The following is a 19,622-nucleotide window of genomic DNA, read 5'->3' as shown; positions in this document are numbered from 1 at the left end:
CTCATAATATAAATCATAGATTTTAAAGAAATACCTCAAATGATTTTAAGTGACACGGTGCTTTGCAGAAACTCTGCCGAATATATTAGAAATAATTTTTATTAAACTGCTCAATGAAGAAAAGTATTTGCAATCCAGATGCATGAGACACACTTAAATATTCAAACATACAAACACACTAATTTGCACTAAGCTAGCAACTTTTTTTTTTTTTTCCCTCAAAGGCTCAGGTGTTTTCCAGCTCGGAGAAATTAACTGTGAGTTGTGAAGTCTGGAGCTGAGTGATCCGTCTCCTCAGCTGCATGATCTCTTCTTCCTGCTCTTCAACCCTCCTCTGCAAACCGTGGATCACCTGAGGGTGAGGAATATTCTTAAAACTGGATTGGAATTATTATGAAAACAAAAACCTCAACAACTTCAAACAGTAAAACATAATCCACTCTTTACATGAGTAACTTTTATTTACTTTGTTTCCTTAAGTAAAGAAAGAAATAGTCTTTTAATTACACCATACCTTGTCTTTACTGCAGAAGAGTTCACTCTGTAGAAGCTGGCTGGCTGTGGGACGAACACTGGGTTCTTTATCTGTGAGATTCATGATGTATTTTGTCAGAACTGGCCATCTGTGGCAGAACGAGTCAGGGATTTTCCCTTCCCTCAGGTCCCCAAGTGTCCGGACCCGCTCCATTTCGGTACCAAAAGGCTGGAATAGCTCGAGAGCCAGCACTCCGATGCTGTACATGTCAGACTGAGTGAGCAGCAAATGAAGATTCATGTTCAGCACAGTTGTTAAAAGACAACAGAAAAAAATAATTAATTCTAATAAAATGTTACCATTTCTAATCATAAATTGCTAACACTTCAGAATGATTTTTACATGAAAAGAAAACATGAATTATTAATAAGTAAGGCAGTCCATTACCTTTGAATTATAATTGGAGCCCTTCAGTTGTTCTGGTGCAGCATACACAAATGTGCCAACACCTGAAGTATGGCTGCAATCTTGAAAACACCAGAAATGTCATTAAATAGCAAACGCTGCCATCTACTGGTGGTTCTGAAACATGCCATGTTATGTGGGTAAACTCTTACCGCTGTAAGGAGAAGTGTTGCTTTTGAGTCCATCCGCTATGATGTCCCTGCAGGCCAAACCAAAGTCCCCAATCCGAACATGACAATCATGGCCGTGAAGAAAAATGTTCCTTGGCTGTGGGGAGAAAAAAAAAAGGTTATAATTAAGTTCCATATGTCACTAAGGACACAGATTCTTTTATGTGAAATCTGCAATACAATAAAGACAAAAACTAAACATTCTTATGATTTGAGAGAATCTAACTTTACATAAAATGTGCAATATTTTTTCTTAAATTTTTTTCCACATAAAGGCTCTGATGGGAAAATACATTGAATAATTAATCCAGTCTGTCCCAGTGAACAAAAAGAATATATAAATAAGCAATTAAATGCAATAGAAAGCATATTTTTAATAATGGGACTATTTATACTGTATTTTGTTTTTTCCATTACTTTTCAATTGTATTCATTTTTTTATTTACGTTATTTGTAGTGACTTCACCTACATTTTCTCCCCATTTATTTCCCTGAACTTACTGATTTATGAGATTGCTAGACAACTGCGGCACTTGCTCAGTCTAGCTAAAGATAACTTAAAATGGAAAAATAAAATGAGAAAGTAAAAATATGAAAATAAAATTGAAGGTAACCAAACATGGTCAATTGTTTTTCAATTTCATCCCCCCACAGTCATCAAGATTTAACTTTAAGTACAGGTAAATAAAAGGTAACTATGTGATGCAAACACAGTTAGTTGCAGGAACGGATGCAGCAAGCCCCCAAAATTGGCCCCGAGTGCAGCAACAAGTTATCAGTTCAGACAGGAAGGCTGCACATCAAAGTTAGAAAAACACCAACCACAGAAAACAGAAGTAGCTTTCGACTTCCCTTCCGTAAAGTATTGCTTCCTGATGTCTTTCTATGAAAAACATCAGTGAATTTGCAGCACTTGACCATGCTGGAGGAGCACAAGGAGTGTTTGGATAAGAGAGGTAGCATTAGCAAAATTCACAGCAATGAATATTACACAGCAGTCATGGAAGAGGACTTGCAACGCATTGAAGACTTGATTGAGAAACATGGGAGCAATTTCCTCATTGAGCCACAAGGCAAAGTATATAAAGAAGCCTTCTGCAAGGTAAATGCAACAATGCTACCATCTTATAAAATACTGCAAGGATCTTTTTATGCTTGCAAGCAAGTCTCACTTCACAGAAACAAAGAAAGAAAACAACTTTGATAGCAAATAAATGTCAACTGTTTATAGGCAAACAAGAAACTTAAATTTATGATTATTCCATTTCTTCTTCACTCGTTTTTCCCGGTAGGGCTTTGCTATTCTTCCCCTTCACCTGGCTGCCTCTTACAGAAAAATCCAAAGCATGCAGAGTCTTCTGTCTGCAGGAGCAGACACTGAATTGAGGTATGGATGTAAGCACTAAAACCTGACATCTAACTCAGGTAGAATCACCTAATACTTCCTGAAGCATTTGATCATCATACAATTATTTTATAGGGGGTTGAGAACAAGAAAAATAATGTACTTTCTGTTAAAAGTCTTCTGTTCTCCATGTCTTCACCTTTACCTCTGTCACAGAGATATGCTTGGTCGAACCCCGCTGCACTTGGTGATAATTGGTTGGCCAAGCATCCTGAATACGTCCCAAAAACCAGATTCCAAGTTCCAGACTAAAGTGATCGGTGTGTGTACAAAGGCAGAGGCCTGTTTAAGGCTCCTCTGTGACCATGGTGTAAACATCAATGCTAAGGTGAGTTTTCCATGTAGGCAAATAGATGTCTAGCTGCTTCTTACAATCTCCTAACTTTGATGTTCAACATGCAAAAGGGCTACCAACAACGTCAAAGTCAGCATACTGTAATAAGTCTGTGGAAGTAAATTCTGCTTTAAGATAAATACTGGTTAAATTGTGGTTCATCTGTAGGTGGAGAGAAAAGGCCACCAGACAGCTCTTCACATATCAGTACGCTACAGAGCACTATCTGCTGTCCAAATACTGGCGTGCTATGGTGCCGATGTTAATGCTGTGGATGGCAGTGGGATGGCACCTCTGCATATGGCTGCTGGGATACTGCATAAGAATATTATTGCCAGTCTGCTCAGGCATGGCGCAAATGTTAACATGGTTTGTATTGTTTGAGAATTTGATATTCAGTATTATGTTTGTTTGTTTGTTTTTTTAATCAACTGTGCTTTATGGATAATAAGACATAGGAAAAGTTAATTATAACTGTCAACACCAACTTATCATTAATTAAATATTTACTTACAATCTTAATTACATACTCACTCAATTATATATGCTGTGGTTATAAAAAGCCCCTTCCCATCCAAAAGCATGGATCAAGTTTGTAAAGATGCACAATGGCAGCATGTGATTCAGTTTTCCTTTAACCTTTCTGCTCTCAACACTGTTGAAATATCTTGTGTCCTTCAACAAGTCTGTATTATTCTTTTTAATAGGGAGTGCAGCACACTGGGAACACCCCTCTACACCTCGCTGCTGTGGCAATGGCTACAAAGACCACTAAAACCCCAGAAGACGCCATTAGCAGCATCACTGAGCTGCTCGAACAAGGCGCGGAGCCCAATGCAGTGAACAACGCTGGCATGACACCTTTACACGAGGCATGTAGCATGGGAAACGAGGAGCTCGTAGACCTGCTGCTGAGCTACGGAGCTAGCATGTATAAGCTAAGCGAAGCAGGGGAGAACTGTCTGTACCTTTTCCTGAACAACATGCCTAATGTGAGAAATGTTTCTCTGCTAGTGAAGCTCCTCAGCCTGACCTCACCGCTTACTGTCTACAACCAAAAAGGCCACCTGCCCTTAACCTTAACAAAACCATGTTTCTTTAAACAGAGAGACTACCTCATGAACCTAACTCGACAGCCAAGGAGACTTCAGGATATTTGTAAGAGTGACATTTATCTAACACACGTCAGAGGCAAGAAAGAAGAAACGAGGAAAATCCTTCCTGACAAGCTGTACAAATTTATCTTCAACCATTGGGAGAATGTACACAACATCTCCTTTGTGACAGACAGTGAACAGGAATATGTAAAATAATAATTTCATATTACTCCAACCTGACACCAGTTCAAACTCCACCTGACTTTAAACTTTTGCATCAAACCGCTGACTAACCTTAAAGTAACAGAGGTGTGGATGAAAGAAAGAAAAGAGAAATCATACCTTCAGGTCCCTGTGCATGATTCCATTGGAGTGAATGTACTCCACACCTTCAAGTATGTGTCTTAGCAGTCTGAGCGTGTGTTCAGTATCAATACAGGCATAAGGACCTGAAAACAGAAAATACATCTATTTATTCCCCTCCCCCAAAAAGATTTTCTATCTCAGAATACCCCTAAAAATATTATCTGCATATATTATAAGCAACATGAAGCTCTGGGCTGTAAGTAATCTGAAATAAACATGGACGTATAACTGAGAAATTACATCTTGAGATTTGTTCCTCTTTGGGCTTGGCGTTCCTCTCAGAGATCCAGTCTTTTAGGGAGCGCTCACATAGTTGCATCTGGATATAAAGCATCAGGTGGAAGTGCACCTGCAGATATGCCATAACAGAAAAGTTACATCCTCTGCTTTTCTTTTTTGCAATAAAGAAAAAGAAAAAACTCCTATTGCTCATTTCCACCTTCATGTCTGTTATTTATTATAATTTATGGGCTTTACTAGCGTTGCTTTGCAAGCCTATATAAAATTATCTTAAACTAGGTATACCCTTTCAGTTTATTCTCTGATAGGAATGCACTGTTCGAGAGCAGTGTGCTGGAGATGATCATATTACTGATATTCAATCTCACTGACATCCGTGTGAAAACTGTGAAAAATTATAAAAATAAAATAATTATAAATATTATAATTTAGATCAGTCTGAAGCCTGAACTTATGACTTCTACATACACTTACCTCAGTATCTGAAATTAGTTTAATTAGCTTTTTTAAATCCAAGAAAGTTTGGGTTTTTTGTTGTTGTTTTTTTAAATCACCTACCTCTTTAGAAGGCCTCGTTGGACGCTTCTCAGTCCACTGATGACACTCCTTGTCAATGCAGGAGTTGTTGTTTAGTTCCATGCTACTCCTACTGGACTCCTCATCCAAAACTGCTGAAGCGTCCCAACCCATGGCAGGACACTTGGAGGCCTTAATGGGACCTTGCTGTCCCAGAAAAACGCAAGGGACATAGTTCTCTGGGATGCGACGCATCGTCTTGGGACACACCACCTGTCCCTCCTGGGTGGGAACTAAGGCTTTTATAGGCTGCGTGTCTCTCTGAGGTACTTTGGCACTTGAAGCAGTCTCTGCGGGTGTTTGACTGTGGCTCTGAAAAACTATAGAGGAACTGCTGCTTTTCTTCTCCCCACTTTCATCAAGGCTGTAAATGAAAGAGTCGAGACAGACTTAGTGCAAGTTCACAAACTAATTACTAGTGCTGCCTGTACATGCCTCGAGATATCTAGTCATTCACTAGCAGAGATGGGCAGTTACTGTAATCAGATTACTTTTTTCGAGTAACGAGTAAAGTAAGGGATTACTATTGCAAAAACGGTAATTAGATTACCGTTACTTTCCCGTAGGAACGCTGCGTTACTGCGTTACTACAACCGTGATTTTTTTTTGCGAGAATGTCTCATGACAGTGACGTAAGCGAGTGCGACGTTCATGACAACAGCTGTGTGCAGATCAACAGTGGATCATATATCGAGTACTGGAGAGAGTATGAGCGTGCAGCATTTAAAGCGTGGAAGTACTGACCTTACTTTAAGTTTGATAAAAAGTGACAAAAACATTAGTGTCCGTTGTGCGTGGGAAGAAAACTTCTTTTTACAGCGAAAAAAACCCCTAAACTTCAAATCAAATCAAATCAAATCACTTTTATTGTCACATCACATGTGCAGGTACATTGGTACAGTACATGTGAGTGAGCTTCCAAGCAAGCTCCGAGTGCGCTACCACGTAATGGGAAATTCACAGAGAAACTGCCGTATCCTTCCACTGACCGCTGCGGCACACCTGCACCAGGGTAAACCTCCGCGTACCCCGCTCCTGCTTTACAGGTGAGAATAGAGCAAAAGGACCGCTAGTCTTTGATTTTATTTATTCTCTGCTGTGTTTTACTTGCATCTATTTGAAAGACTGAGTGTAAACACTTTTTATGTGCTGGAATGTGCAGAAAATAGGTTTAAATATTAAACAAATTTCTTCCAGTCAGAGAATGTTGCATATAATTACATTTTTGCTTGATGCATAAAGTTAAAAGATTAAAACGAATAAAACAAGTTTTAAAAAGGGACTTTTCCATTTGATTACATTTTGTATGATGGATTATGTAGAAAAAGTAGAATTGGGCTGAAAGATCTATCGCTTTATCACCTATTCAGGTTGTAAATCGTGTTTTTAAAAAGTAACTAAGTAACTAAGTAATTAATTACTTTTGAAAATAAGTAGTCAGTAAAGTAACGGGATTACTTTTTTGGGGAAGTAATCAGTAATTAGTTACTGATTACTTTTTTCAAGTAACTTGACCAACACTGTTCACTAGTCACACAGACTTTATGCCAAGACCTGCAATAAATAGCCCACCTTTAATGGTATTTCTACACATAATCAAGAATAATGTTACTTGTGCTCTGAATTGAAGTCAGCAATTCATCCAAAGTGTTCCACTTCAAGGTAATTTTACAAAAGCAGGAGAAAATTATTAGTTTTGTCAAAATTTTCCCAAATGCTTTTAAACACAACAAGTCAGAAACCTAGTACATAAAGAAATCAACATAGGGTTTCTAGGATAAACATACATAATGTATGTGTTCCCAAGAAAACCATTTACAAAAATCCAGATTTCTTTCAGAAAAAAAGAAGAAAACAACATTATCAGACTCCTGAAAAACTGACCTTTTTATTGAGCCATAGCACAAACCATTGCTGTGCAATGATGTAACTCTGTAATACTCAAAGCTTGTAAAATCAAGTTAAATCTAAGGGTTATCTTCTAATTTACACAGTTAAAACTTCAGCAAGAGTTTTAGCTGTCACATGAGAAAGCATTATGCCAAAGACAAATAAAATCAGTTTAGACTTGAGAAAAGAATTGTTGATGCTTACCAATAAGGAGATGGCTATACAAAATTATCACAGCATTTTGAAGCGTCAAGAACTGGAGTGAAAAGCATCACCAAGAAATATAAGGAGAGTCACACAGTAAAGAACGAGCCTGGTAGAGGTAGAAAGTGAAAGATCTCAAAGACTGTGGAAAGAAAACTAGAGGGAGACGTGTCTAAAGACCCCAAAACAACTGCCAAGACACCAATGAATGACTTAGCCATGTCGGGAATGGTAGACTTCAAGAAGTAATCCAATAGGGCCTCCAATTCAAGGAGATTTCTGTACTATATAAAAATCTAAGAGAGAACACGGCAACATCAACTGAATACATAAAAAAGAAATGGGAGCAGGAAATAAAAACTGATATCTCAACTGAGGAATGGTTAGATATGTGTGAAACCCAGAACACAACGACTAACTCAAGATGCTGGAGAGAATTTGGGTGGAAACACCTTACTCGATTCTTTATCACACCAAAAATCAAAAGTAAAAAGACTCAAGACAGTTTGCCATGCTGGAGAAGATGTGGTAACATGGAAGCACACCATACGCACGTGTTTTGGGAGTGCCTGAAACTGCATAATTTTTGGAAGAACGTGACTCTTGTAATAGGCAATATCTTGGGCTATCAATTACCACACAATTTTAAAACTGTATATCTTGGGAATATTAGAGAGTATGTTCTGTACGACGACTTGTATTTGACAAAAATCCTATTGATAGCTGCAAAGAAAGCTATAACAAGAAACTGGTACAAACTGGATCCGCCTTCATCAAAAGACTGGTTAAATATTGTTGGAGAAATCTATGCAATGGAAAAAATGACTTACATTCTCAGATTAAAGGAAGATATTTTCGTTGCTAAGTGGGAGAAGTGGACATTATATGGCACCAAGGAAAATTAATGAACGAACAAAACATTTAAGGTCTATGACTCTGTATATCTATTGATGCATGCCCGTATAAAAGTACGTATATAAGCTGGAGTATGTATGCTGCGGAGTAAAGGCAGGCATGCATACGGTAGTTGATTAGAATTGGCACCCACACCTTTTGTTCGCTTTAGTTCTGTTTGTTTTGACTGTGTGCTTGCATGGTTATTTCTCCTGTAATGCAATACATGTCTATGTTTAAACTGTGACAAAACTATCAATAAAAATTACAGTGTCAAAAAAAAAAAAGAAGTAATCCAATAGAGCCATACACAGGAATGGACTATGAGGTTGCAGCCCAAGAAAAACTCAACTTCTGCATTAGAGACACCTACAAGTCAGACTGAAGTATGCTAAGGACAACCTCAGAGATGCTGATTATGTTTCAAGAAAGAAGGGAGAGGCACACATTATAAAGAACACAATCCCCACAGAGAGAGACACCATGGTGGGACAATTTCTCTGTTTAACAACACTTGTGAAATAATGAAAAAAATGACATTTCCCCAGAGAGTTTAATAATGCCGTTCATAATTTGTATAGCCTATACTTGTAAAACATTTACATAGGCCACAAATGGAGTTATTTACTCGCACACAAAACAATGCTACTGAACTGCCTTAAATATCTGGTTTGTAATCCAGTCTTTTCTTCTGTTACCTATGCTACTATGTAACACATTGGCAAGATGCCTACTTGGTAGCTACTTTAAGCACCTGAGTCAACTAAATCCAGATGGCAACGTTCCAACAAGAGGAGGAAAGTGTGACAGTAATATGGTTAACATTATGTTTGCTTCTCTCCCATATGCCTTTGTTCACACTACCGGTAACAAAATTTTAGTCAAGCAATATTCCCAATAAATCTGTTCTCATTTATACAGGTAGATTTTTCTGTTTCTGTTCACAGACAACATAAAAATGAAACAGTCAAACAAACTTGGCTCACTGAGACAAATTTAAACCAGAAGCCATGTTCCAAATCATGTGCCAATTTGCTGCTCATAACTAAAACCCTTAATATAACAGTAATGTGGTCTGAAAAAATAACTATTAATATAATCAGCTAAAGATTACATAAGTGCTGTTTTTTTGTTTTGTTAGGTTTTTTAAAAAAAATTGTATAAAAACTGCACAGAGAGGACATTAGAAGCAAGAGGAAACCTTTCTGCTTATTTTAAATTGTTGTCTTTTTAGTAACCACTGACAAAAAGTTACTTTTGGCTAGTCCCTAAAGGGTTACAATGGGTAGCTCAGCATCTAATTTAGCACACCCACCCATGGCATTTGTGTCTCCTCCTAGGATTAAAACCAGGAATCCTTTGTTGTTAGGAAAACGTTAAACCGTTATACTGTGGAAATATCGTGCCAACTGACCAGTCGGAACACATTAGGGATTCAGGAAGGGAGCAAACAAACAGCATTGCACACATAAGGTGAGAAGTAATGCTGTATCTGTGTACCATCTGAAGATTAACGCCTGCAAATCTATTCTAGCACACCCTCGAAACGAAAATTTGAGCCCATAAATGAGAATAATAGTAACACTGTAATTATCAACAACCTAATAAATCACAAAGCCAAAACGGATAATAATCACACTGCCTACCTGTCTTGTCGTCCAGCAGATTCTAGTGCAGGCAAGTTTGACTCAGGATCTGCAACAAAGACAGTTTACACACAAAGTCTCCATCAGCGGTCCCATCATGCATTTCTTCCAAACAAACATGTGCAGGACAGAGTTGAAATACTCACATGCTGCAGGCTGGACATGTTCCATCCATGCGGTGTGATAGCCCACAACATTTACATGCTGCAAGCTGGACAACATTTTGACCTCCCTAAGGACCTACAGCAAGTAAAACAAGTTAAAGCGGGTACTTCATATCTCTGTATTTAAGTTACATAAGTGTTCTAATGAGCACAGCTCAGAAGGCTTACCTTCATACAGTCTTCCTTTGAAACTTTTTTGATGAGAATTTTCTTCATCGCATAATACTGTCCATCCAATTTGTTCATAACCTATCAACGATAACACAATGATTTAACTCAAATCCAGTTTTAGAACAGAATAGACCTTTCTTGTCATTGTACATGTACAATGAAATTGTGAGGAAAAATGAAAAGTTTAGAAGAGTTTCTTAAAGAATGTCACAAAAATTATATATACCTTAAATACGTTTCCATATGATCCTTTCCCAAGTCTACAGATTTCTTCGAACTCACTGAGATACCGTGATGTCTGCGCTTGAAACAGTCCCTCCTTAGGTCTGCTTAAGGCACAAACAGGCTTCCTTAAAAATGTACTGAAATATGCTTTTGAACACATGCATCAGAAAAAAATCCAAATACAATTTACCTTAGAGAAGGATTGTGTGCGTTTGTTCCGAGGCCCTGCAAACCAAGACGAGGATAATCACAATGATCACTCTTTGACACAGCAGGCGGCAAAGAAGGTTTATCAAAGTACAGAATTTGCTCAAAAATGTTGATTAAAACTAACATACTGACTCCAAGCACGCAGTGTAGGTGCTGGCAACAGATCCACTTACCTGAGGGTAGAGTGAGGAGCTGGCAGCATTAAGCAGCTCGGTGAAGGCCCGGTTATGCTGGAGTCTGACGGTGCTGAATTCATCACTTATTGCCAGAGGTGAAAGGAGATTCATGGCAGCTAAACGCTGACCTATGACTGTGAGAGGAGCAATAAAATACTTAAACCTATGTGACACATGAACCAAATGCTAAACATGAACTGTATTTGGATTTCTCTTCTAACTAAATGTCAGTTCTTAGTATAGGATCTCGATGGCTACCTTTAAACAGCATGCGTGAGCGAGCTGGATTGCTCTCGTAAACAAAGCACAGGTGCTCGAGCAAAGACCCGAGGAGAAGGTGGTTGGGGATGGCTGAGGCAAACTCTTGGATTGACGGATAATGCCTACCAGCCATCAACACCTCACGGTTATCGTCTGTGTCTGAAGCTAAACATAGGACAAAAAGAAAGAAAAACACTGAAAATGAGATCAAATAAGCACTTGTGAAAGCAGCTGACTGTTCTGTAAAGTTCACAGAGTAGATTTCTGACACAGCTGTCTTACCTTCTTCAATAACTTTTGCTATAATTTCTACAATGTTTCTTTCTCCTATATCCATTCTTCTGTGTGAAAACCCTTTCGGTGCAATATTAAGGCCTCAGAGCTACACTAATGATTCAACTTCAAGAAAAAATTTGCTCATCTTGTTTATGCATAAGGGGGTGTGCACAACAGTAATGCTTATCTGCCTTATCCAGTGGACACAGGCCCCCCTCCACCTATCGCACAAAATGACTGAGCTTAGGAGAAGATGTGCATGTAGGGGTCTTTGCATGGTCTCCGTCGTCACTCTCATTTTATAATATTGCAGAATTCGTACACAGGGAGGGCCTGACGTGTGAAGCAAACATTAACCAGGTGTATTTTAAATCCTGTTTATGTAAAGGAGGAAGGTCAGGCTAGACCTGCCTCTTTGTGACTCACTTTATTTGAAGGCTCTATGGAGTAAATTCACATGTAAAGACTATTATTTCTCTCTGTGACACTAAGAACTAAAGGGATAGGCCATGCATAAATAGGTATGGTTGCTTTAATTCAGTCAGGCATTTCAGCCGCACATACCTCAAAACCCAAAACATAAATGAGACCTCAAACACACAAATATATACGAGTGTATTTCAAAGGGTTTGGAGCCTTTCTGGTGGGGGGACAAGCACCCCTAATTTTCATCACCAAATTCTCTAAATAGCATCACAAACCTTAGCCGATGTAGGCTAGAGCGCTAAAGATTATTAGCTGTCCATAAGTCTACTGCCATATCGCTTTATGCCAGCCAAGGAGCCAGTGTAGTTTATTTTATTCCCATTCTGCTTGAATTGGGCTTCATTATTTGTTTACAGCACAACAGCACTCCAGAGCAAGCCAGAAGGATGTTAGCTATCAACGGGCAGTGGAAGCCTATATTCAATTAGAATACTATCATAAAACGATGTAAATCCTGCTTTTATTGTTGTTATTGTACATTCTGTTTCACTGTCACATTTACATTTTGGTGACAGCACAAAGCCTGAGGGAGGAGGATAGAGAGGGTGAGAAGGAGAGAGTGCAGGATGAAGACAGCAAAAGTAGAGGAAGCTTACATGCAATCAAAATCAGCAAAAGTTATAAAGCTACGGTAGCTTCTTCTTTTGGCCACATTCACTGAAGTTTATTTCAAATCCTAAATCTAATACAATCACTGAGGTAAATGGTAGCATTTAACAGAATTCATTTCACTCTAAACATGCCTTAAACAGGACAGCTGCCACTATACTTAAGTATAAGTGGATCTGGCTGGGTACCAGCTATCCACAATAAAGGGAGTGTTTGTATTATTTTTTTAATGTCTGTACTAATTCATGCTACTTTGATTGCTTCAAGTAAAAGGAAACTCAAACAATGGATACTACAATACGTCATCCAACTAATGAGATTGCTTTTTAAGTTAACATTTTAATGCATACCCAGCTCAAATGGGTTTTGCAAAGGTGAAAAGATTGAATATGCTTGCAAGCACCATATTCAATTAATACTTATTGGAGGGTACTGTGCACGATATCATGACTGGAGGCTGAGGCTGAAGACTAAAGCTGATCCTTAAAATTGTTCATGCAGTTAAAATAAACGGTCTCTCAGAGGATGGCTTGTCACACGGACTCTTAACTTCTTAGCTACGCCCCTGCTATATTACATAAGTAAAAATGCAGGTGTGGACTTTCGACAACTCCAAAACTCACATTTCACTCAATCAATGTGGACAACCGTCACGGACGTTTGGTTGACACCGGTGTAAACAAAACCTTTGAGTTTAGCAGTTGTAAAACACAGCAACGAAAATCTGCTTACTGTCAAACTGGACTTCGTCGTCCTCTTCAGTCGCCAAGTTTAGCAGGCTAACGATACTGTCTGCCTCCTGCCTCCAGCTGGGTTTACGGTTATGCCGAAGCAAAAGGCCGCTGCTGCCAGAACATTCCTCCGACTGCACGAGTCCGTTGTCGGACGGTGAGCTGTACATTTTAGTACGGGAAATAACGATGACATGGCAAAATAAAACGCTTAATTCACCACGCTGCCCGACAAAAAATAAAAATAAAAAAGCTGCCCCATGTCTGCAATAAGATGAGTCAAACTCTACGTTAAATCCCAGTTTGTGAAAATGTACAACGGCAGAAAAGTCCGAAAAGCTGTATGAAAAATGCCATAAGGTTCACCATGTCAATGGACAGCCATGTTTTGCGTTCCCCAGCCTTACAGGGACCGTCTGACAATAAGCGTATTAAGCCAAAAGGTTAACTTATTTATTCTATTTAATCTATGTTTTTGTAAAATAAAAAAATAAAATAAAATAAAAACTTAAAGTAAAATTAACATAAGCGCATTTGAAAAATATGAAACTAAAAAGTCAAGACACTGAGGTGGTCCCTGTAGTTAAAAAGTCGTCTTTTCGTTTTTAAAAACTGGATAATTGCACATTCGCCCTGACACGTTACGGAGTCGGTTTGGTGATGAAATAATACTAAGCTTTAGGCAACAGCTTTGAAAATACTTACTCTAACAGTGCCATTTATTTTACTTTTTTTGCTACTATTGTATTTATTTTTGAGGCTGTGTTCTTACGCACTCATTATATTACTGTTTTGCTGCTTTTAATAGGAAGCTGCGCTGTTCTGCGCACACGTGACGCTCGCGAGCAATCTGCGCAGTTCGCGCGGGACTTGCTTTAGGTTTGTGTTTACAGCATGGTGTCGGGTAGTGGATGTACTGGCAAGCAGTGCCAATGATACTATTTGACAGAAGGGACGGCAGGGACTAACTATTCGGTGTTTTACAGAAAAAACTAATTTAAACTCTCAAGTCACTCCACTCTTCGAAGATGTCTGATGCATGGTAAGCTAGCGAGAGCATTTGTTCATATGGATATATTTGTGTTTTTTAAACTTTTGTTACCTTGTACACTGGAATTCAACATTGCTTTTCTTTGCTGCAGCTCTGAACCTGCCGGGGCCATCAGAGCTATTGATAAGCACTCGGTGCATCAGATTTGCTCAGGACAGGTGGTGCTGACTTTGGCCACTGCTGTCAAAGAGCTGGTGGAGAATAGCATTGATGCAGGAGCCACCAACATTGGTAATTAAATATTTACCCAAAGTATTTTTCGATAGAGTCCCGTTTGCCTAATAATACTGTTTTGCATTGTTAGATATAGTTTAATGTATCACATGTTTGCATGCTGCAGATGTCAAGCTGAAGGAGAGTGGAGCTGAACAAGTGGAGGTGGCAGACAATGGCAAAGGTGTTGAGGAGGCCAACTTTGAAGGACTGAGTAAGTGTCACCTTTGTATCTGTGTAATTAGACAATATCTGCCTGTGCTTGTTTGTTAAGAAGAAATCATCTGTGTGTTCCACAGCACTGAAGCATCACACATCAAAGCTGAGGGATTTCTCTGACCTCATCCACGTGGAAACATTTGGCTTCAGAGGTGAAGCCCTGAGCTCTTTATGTGCTCTGAGGTAAAGTATTTCACGTTCTGCGGTAATTTTAGATATAAAACTAAATTATTTGCCAGCTAAAATTTGCTCTTGCTCCTTATTGTAGTGACTTAAGTGTCATTACCTGCCACGAGTCCAGCCAGGTGGGCACAAAGTTGGTTTTTGACCACAAAGGCCACCTAGTGCAGAGGACCCCTCATCCTCGGCAACAGGGCACCACGGTCAGCCTGCAGCAGCTCTTTTCCACCCTGCCTGTTCGACACAAGGAGTTTCAACGCAATATTAAGAAGGTCGGGCATTCAGTCGTCTCTTTCATTGTCTTTCTTCACATACTGAGTTTTCCAAAAGTGGGCTTCAGGTGCCCCCTCTGTGAATCGCCACCTTATCGCGGTGGAGGGGTTTGTGCGTTCCGGTGATCCCAGGAGTTATGTTGTCAGGGGCAGTTTGTCCCTGGTAGGGTCTCCCAAGGCAAATTGGTCCTGGGTGAGGAGCCAGACAAAGAGCGATTCTAACAACCCCTATGAAGTCCAAAAAAAATCAAGGGTTAAAAACTCAGGGTTACCAGGGTTCCACCCGTGAGCCAGTCCCAGTGCGGTGAGCGGTGATCAGGGACAAGGTCCTGGTGTGTTGATCCGTGGCTTTCAAAACTAGCTTGTGGTACGTGGTAGGTCACATCTCTGAGATGGGCTGGTTCGCCTCAACATACAACTCGGGCTCCAGAGCCAGTTTCCTGGGCTTTGTTCTACTCTGGAGTTGTCCTAGATGAGAGGCGGCGGCAAGAGTGGGTATTTTCTATGCCAAGTTTAACTTTAAAGTAACAAATTAGATCAACAATGTCAACAGACCTTAATAACGGCTATTATCTTGTTCTGTGTTTTTAGGAGTATGCCAAAATGATACATGTGCTGCAGTCCTACTGTATCATTTCTACAGGAGTGCGCATTACCTGCTCCAACCAAAATGGGCAGGGAAAGCGCAGCACAGTCCTCAGCACTACTGGCAGCCAAAGTATGAGAGACAACATTGGAGCCATATTTGGACCAAAGCAGGTTAATATGCTGTTGCTAATAACAACAAAGCCACTGGCCTGATACTTCATAAAAGAGGCTTGTCAAAAAGCGGTTCATGTGCTTGCTAAATGTTTTATTTCATATTAATTTTTTTTTCTGTGATTATGTGCTGGCTGTACATCTTGCAGCTGCAGAGTCTTCTACCTTTCCAGCAAGTTTCTCCCACTGAAAATGTTATTGAAGAATATGGACTCAAGGGTGCAGATCTACCCAAACAGCTTTTCTCGTGAGTGTTTTATAGGAAGACCTTTTTGCACAATTCTTGTTATTATTTTCTTTTTTGTAATTATTATTATTTTGTTTGCTTTTGACAGGATCACAGGTTTTGTGTCTCAAGGTGACCACGGTGTTGGGAGAAGCACCACAGACAGGCAGTTCTTTTTCATTAACAGTCGGCCTTGTGACCCCCTGAAGGTAATTCCTGCTGAGTGGCTTTATGAGGAGGTGTCAGAATTCATCATTCCTGCCTGAACTCTGGTTATTCCCACCCTGCAGGTGACCAAACTCGTAAACGAAGTGTATCACATGTACAACAGACATCAGTATCCATTTGTTGCCTTGAACGTAGCTGTTGCTTCAGGTGAGAAAATGGGGATTAATCAAGCTGATGTAATTTATGGAACCCGTTTGATTTCCCTGAGTGCATGTGCGTTGTGTTTTCAGAGTGTGTGGATGTGAATGTAACCCCGGACAAGCGACAGATTTTCCTTCAGGAGGAGAAACTCCTGTTGGCTATTCTGAAGACCTCTCTCATCGCCATATATGAGGGTGGAGTCAATAAGATCAGCCTGAACTATACACCTGCACCCAGCACCAGTAAGAATACACCTTTACATGTAGACCCTCATATCTTTACATTAATAATACGGTAAAATAGCAACACTGAGAGGTTTTTAGGAATATTTGTCCTTGCGCTCACTGGTTAGTAATGTAAGGGAAGGAGGAAATAACGCCATGGTTATGAGTTAATTAAGTGTGGGAGCATGAGAGCTACATAGTATTTATCTTCTAATAATGCATGGCCACGTGTAGAATCTTTTTACAAAATCTGTTTACTTTATGGGAGAAGTCCATAAAGTATTACAAAGTATTATCAAATGAAGCATGGATTCATATATTATTTTCAGAAATGTCCTACCAAGACAATAATGTACAGTTACTTCATGGGATATCATAGGCATATGGACCCTGCCAGGTTTAATCAAATCAGCACATTTTGTGTTCAGTATTTAATTATCCCTTTTCCAATGAATGGTATTTTTATTAGCTGTTCTTAAAAGTTTCATTTTGTTTCTGTGCTTCTTCATAGATGCAACATCAACATCTGAACCTTGCCGAACTGTCTTGTCTAACGAGAACAAGGCAGAACGTGAGGAGGACACCGAATCTGTTATTCTGAGCCCAAAGTCATCCCTGAATCTGGCCGGCCTAAAAGCTGCTTTTTCAAGTCATTACAGTTCCAGTTCTGGGAAGTCGAGTAAGGAAAAAGCTTCCGGCAGTGGCACAACACAGAAAACACTGCAGTCTTTTTTTAAGGATCCTGTAAAAACTTCCTGCAACTCAAGTTTAAAATCTCCATTAAAATACACAAGACAGCTGGATAAATGCTCGTCGGCAGGGAAGTCGGTGCTAGATGGGTTTAGGTACCGAGTGATGTCCTGCGAGGACACTGATTCTCAAAAAGACAGTGCTGGGTCCAGTTGTAACACAGCTGAAGCAAAACCCGATATTCAGTGTTCTGACCTGGAGTCCAGTCCTCCAAAAGTGGACAGAACGAGTGTTAAGAATGAAACTTTTAAAGAGACATCAGGCAACATTCACACTGTTCTCGAAGATCCAGAGTTAGAGACTGAAGCATGCACTCCTTATGAGGACTCTGCTGTCAGTCCAGAGGCCAAGAGGGCCAGGAAAGACGATCCACATTTCCCTTCAGAAGAAGAATCCAGCACTTTTTCAAACGCTGGTGAGAAACCTCCCTTGACAGTGGATGCTCCAGTCTCCCTGCAGAGGAGGACTGTGCATCTTCAGTTCTCTTTAGCAGAGCTTGCAAAGAAGATGAGGAGGTTACATGACCAGCAGAAACAAAGGGCCGGGGAAGAGCTGCTGTACAGACGCTTCAGAGCCAAGATCAATCCAGGAGAAAACCAGAGTGCAGAAGAAGAGCTCAAGAAGGAGATCAGGTAGATTTTAGAGGTATGGACTTAACTGTCGGTGTGCAATTTTCAAACAAATAATTAAAAGAAAAATGTTTTTAATCCCTTCAGTAAAGAAATGTTTAAAGAAATGGAGATCATCGGTCAGTTTAACCTGGGCTTCATTATCACAAAACTCAAGTCGGACCTTTTCATGATTGATCAGCATGCCACAGATGAGAAGTACAACTTTGAGATGCTACAGCAGCACACCGTACTCCAAGGGCAGAAGCTCATTGTGTAAGAGTGTAAATCACTGAGTAAAACCGTGTTTGGAATGTTTCCAATGGCAATCCGAGTATGTTTTTATTTATTTTCTTTTTCCGTTTGCAGCCCACAAAAACTTCACCTCACTGCAGTCAGTGAGAACGTACTCATAGAGAACATCGAGATTTTCAAGGGCAATGGCTTTGAATTTCTGATTGATGAGGACGGTAATACAATTTGCACCAGGGATTAAAAGTGATCTGATTATTTTGACAGTTACAAATATGAAGCTTATATTTGTTGTTTATTTTTTGGGGACTGCAGCTCAGGTGATGGAGAGAGTGAAGTTGGTCTCACTGCCCACCAGTAAAAACTGGACATTCGGTCCATCAGACATCGAAGAACTGATCTTCATGCTGAGCGACAGTCCAGGGGTTATGTGTCGACCATCCAGAGTCAGGCAGATGTTCGCCTCCAGAGCTTGTCGGAAATCTGTGAGTTTATATCACTGTGACGTTGTTTTTAAGTGCTCACTCAAGTTTTGACTGGATAGTCATAGACTGCAGCATTGACTGTATATAAAGGATGGACGTGGCCACTTATTGGTTTCTAAAGTCCACTTTTGAAGTCTCGATTTCTAGATTGTTTTGCCCATCGTGATATTACGTTTTTTTGGACTCAGAAATGATATTCATCTTTGAGGAAGCTTGATTTGGAAAGCTACATACATAAACTATATGGTATGATACACCCTGTTAGTAATGCTAGTAATTTGTAGTTATCTAAGATCTTTTAAAAATGTCATTATAGGGAAATTGCATAACATTATTTTAAAAATGCTTTTTGATACATTTTCTGCTCATCAGGTGATGATCGGCACTGCTCTGAGTGTTAATGAGATGAAGAAGCTCGTGGTTCACATGGGGGAGCTCGAGCATCCATGGAACTGTCCTCACGGCAGGCCAACCATGAGGCACCTCGCTAACCTGGACGTCATCTCACAATACTGAGTCTGCAAAGGAAGGAACTGTTGGAGTAACTGATTTAAGATAACTCAAATGTGTCCTCACTCCAGATTACTTCTGTCAAACCACTCTTATGGTATATTGTAGAGTTAAATGGTTTGTTATTGATTTAATGTCATGTTTAGTTGTGTTTAGATTTTAAAAATGTATATTACATATTATATTTTTTTATTTTAATATACACTACACAGAACAATAAAAAAAGATACTGGAAAAATATATGTATTCTGTCTCTGTTACTTTAAATCATTTATTTACAGGTTTGCATTGTGTTGTGTTGACTGAATGGGTCTGCTACTGGAGTGAGGTCAACCTAGATTCACACCTGAGTGGTAAAATTACTGAAGGCAAATGCAGAAAAGCAAACGATCTGTAAATATCGTCACTTTAGGACCACAAGATTTGGGATCGT

At 39.6% G+C, this 19,622-nt stretch overlaps 3 protein-coding genes across 6 annotated transcripts; 2 read left to right on the top strand and 1 right to left on the bottom strand.

Annotated features, from left to right (window-relative positions):
* Positions 1-81: 81 nt before the first annotated feature.
* On the bottom strand, positions 82-13,465 carry eif2ak1 (eukaryotic translation initiation factor 2-alpha kinase 1). Of its 2 annotated transcripts, none has more exons than XM_085415959.1 (15): positions 13,073-13,465; positions 10,967-11,134; positions 10,706-10,842; positions 10,513-10,547; positions 10,324-10,426; positions 10,095-10,175; positions 9,909-10,002; positions 9,763-9,811; positions 5,111-5,492; positions 4,553-4,661; positions 4,289-4,395; positions 1,093-1,207; positions 923-1,002; positions 515-748; positions 82-352 (listed from the first exon to the last, which is right to left on the bottom strand). In XM_085415959.1, the coding sequence occupies exons 1-15, from the start codon at positions 13,239-13,241 to the stop codon at positions 227-229; spliced, it is 1,989 nt and encodes a 662-aa protein (XP_085272085.1). In that variant the 5' UTR covers positions 13,242-13,465; the 3' UTR covers positions 82-226. The 2 variants fall into 2 exon arrangements, with proteins under 2 accessions (XP_085272085.1, XP_085272086.1); XM_085415960.1 differs by having other exon boundaries at positions 10,324-10,423; positions 13,073-13,464.
* On the top strand, positions 225-4,279 carry LOC146663289 (ankyrin repeat domain-containing protein 61-like). Of its 3 annotated transcripts, XM_085415962.1 has the most exons (6): positions 1,531-2,212; positions 2,403-2,497; positions 2,672-2,843; positions 3,018-3,218; positions 3,557-3,841; positions 3,956-4,279. In XM_085415962.1, exons 1-6 carry the CDS (start codon positions 2,030-2,032, stop codon positions 4,160-4,162), a joined length of 1,143 nt encoding a protein of 380 aa, XP_085272088.1. In that variant the 5' UTR covers positions 1,531-2,029; the 3' UTR covers positions 4,163-4,279. The 3 variants fall into 3 exon arrangements, with proteins under 3 accessions (XP_085272089.1, XP_085272088.1, XP_085272087.1); XM_085415963.1 differs by lacking the exon at positions 1,531-2,212 and adding an exon at positions 225-358 and having other exon boundaries at positions 3,557-4,274; XM_085415961.1 differs by having other exon boundaries at positions 1,534-2,212; positions 3,557-4,277.
* A 246-nt stretch (positions 13,466-13,711) lies between the features above and the next one.
* Positions 13,712-19,429, top strand: pms2 (PMS1 homolog 2, mismatch repair system component). The gene is made up of 15 exons (XM_085415957.1): positions 13,712-14,113; positions 14,214-14,353; positions 14,463-14,549; positions 14,635-14,737; positions 14,823-15,006; positions 15,598-15,765; positions 15,915-16,012; positions 16,101-16,200; positions 16,282-16,366; positions 16,450-16,602; positions 17,096-17,966; positions 18,051-18,218; positions 18,312-18,412; positions 18,510-18,679; positions 19,052-19,429. Exons 1-15 carry the CDS (start codon positions 14,100-14,102, stop codon positions 19,193-19,195), a joined length of 2,586 nt encoding a protein of 861 aa, XP_085272083.1. The 5' UTR covers positions 13,712-14,099; the 3' UTR covers positions 19,196-19,429.
* The last annotated feature ends 193 nt before the right edge of the window (positions 19,430-19,622 follow it).

This window comes from Rhamphochromis longiceps, linkage group LG8 (assembly GCF_057381845.1).
Source record: "Rhamphochromis longiceps isolate RC_006_pf linkage group LG8, R_longiceps_female_GT1.1, whole genome shotgun sequence".
Taxonomy (NCBI): Eukaryota; Metazoa; Chordata; class Actinopteri; order Cichliformes; family Cichlidae; genus Rhamphochromis; species Rhamphochromis longiceps.
Note: the sequence above shows the minus strand (reverse complement) of the source record. Positions and strands in the feature narration are given on the sequence as shown.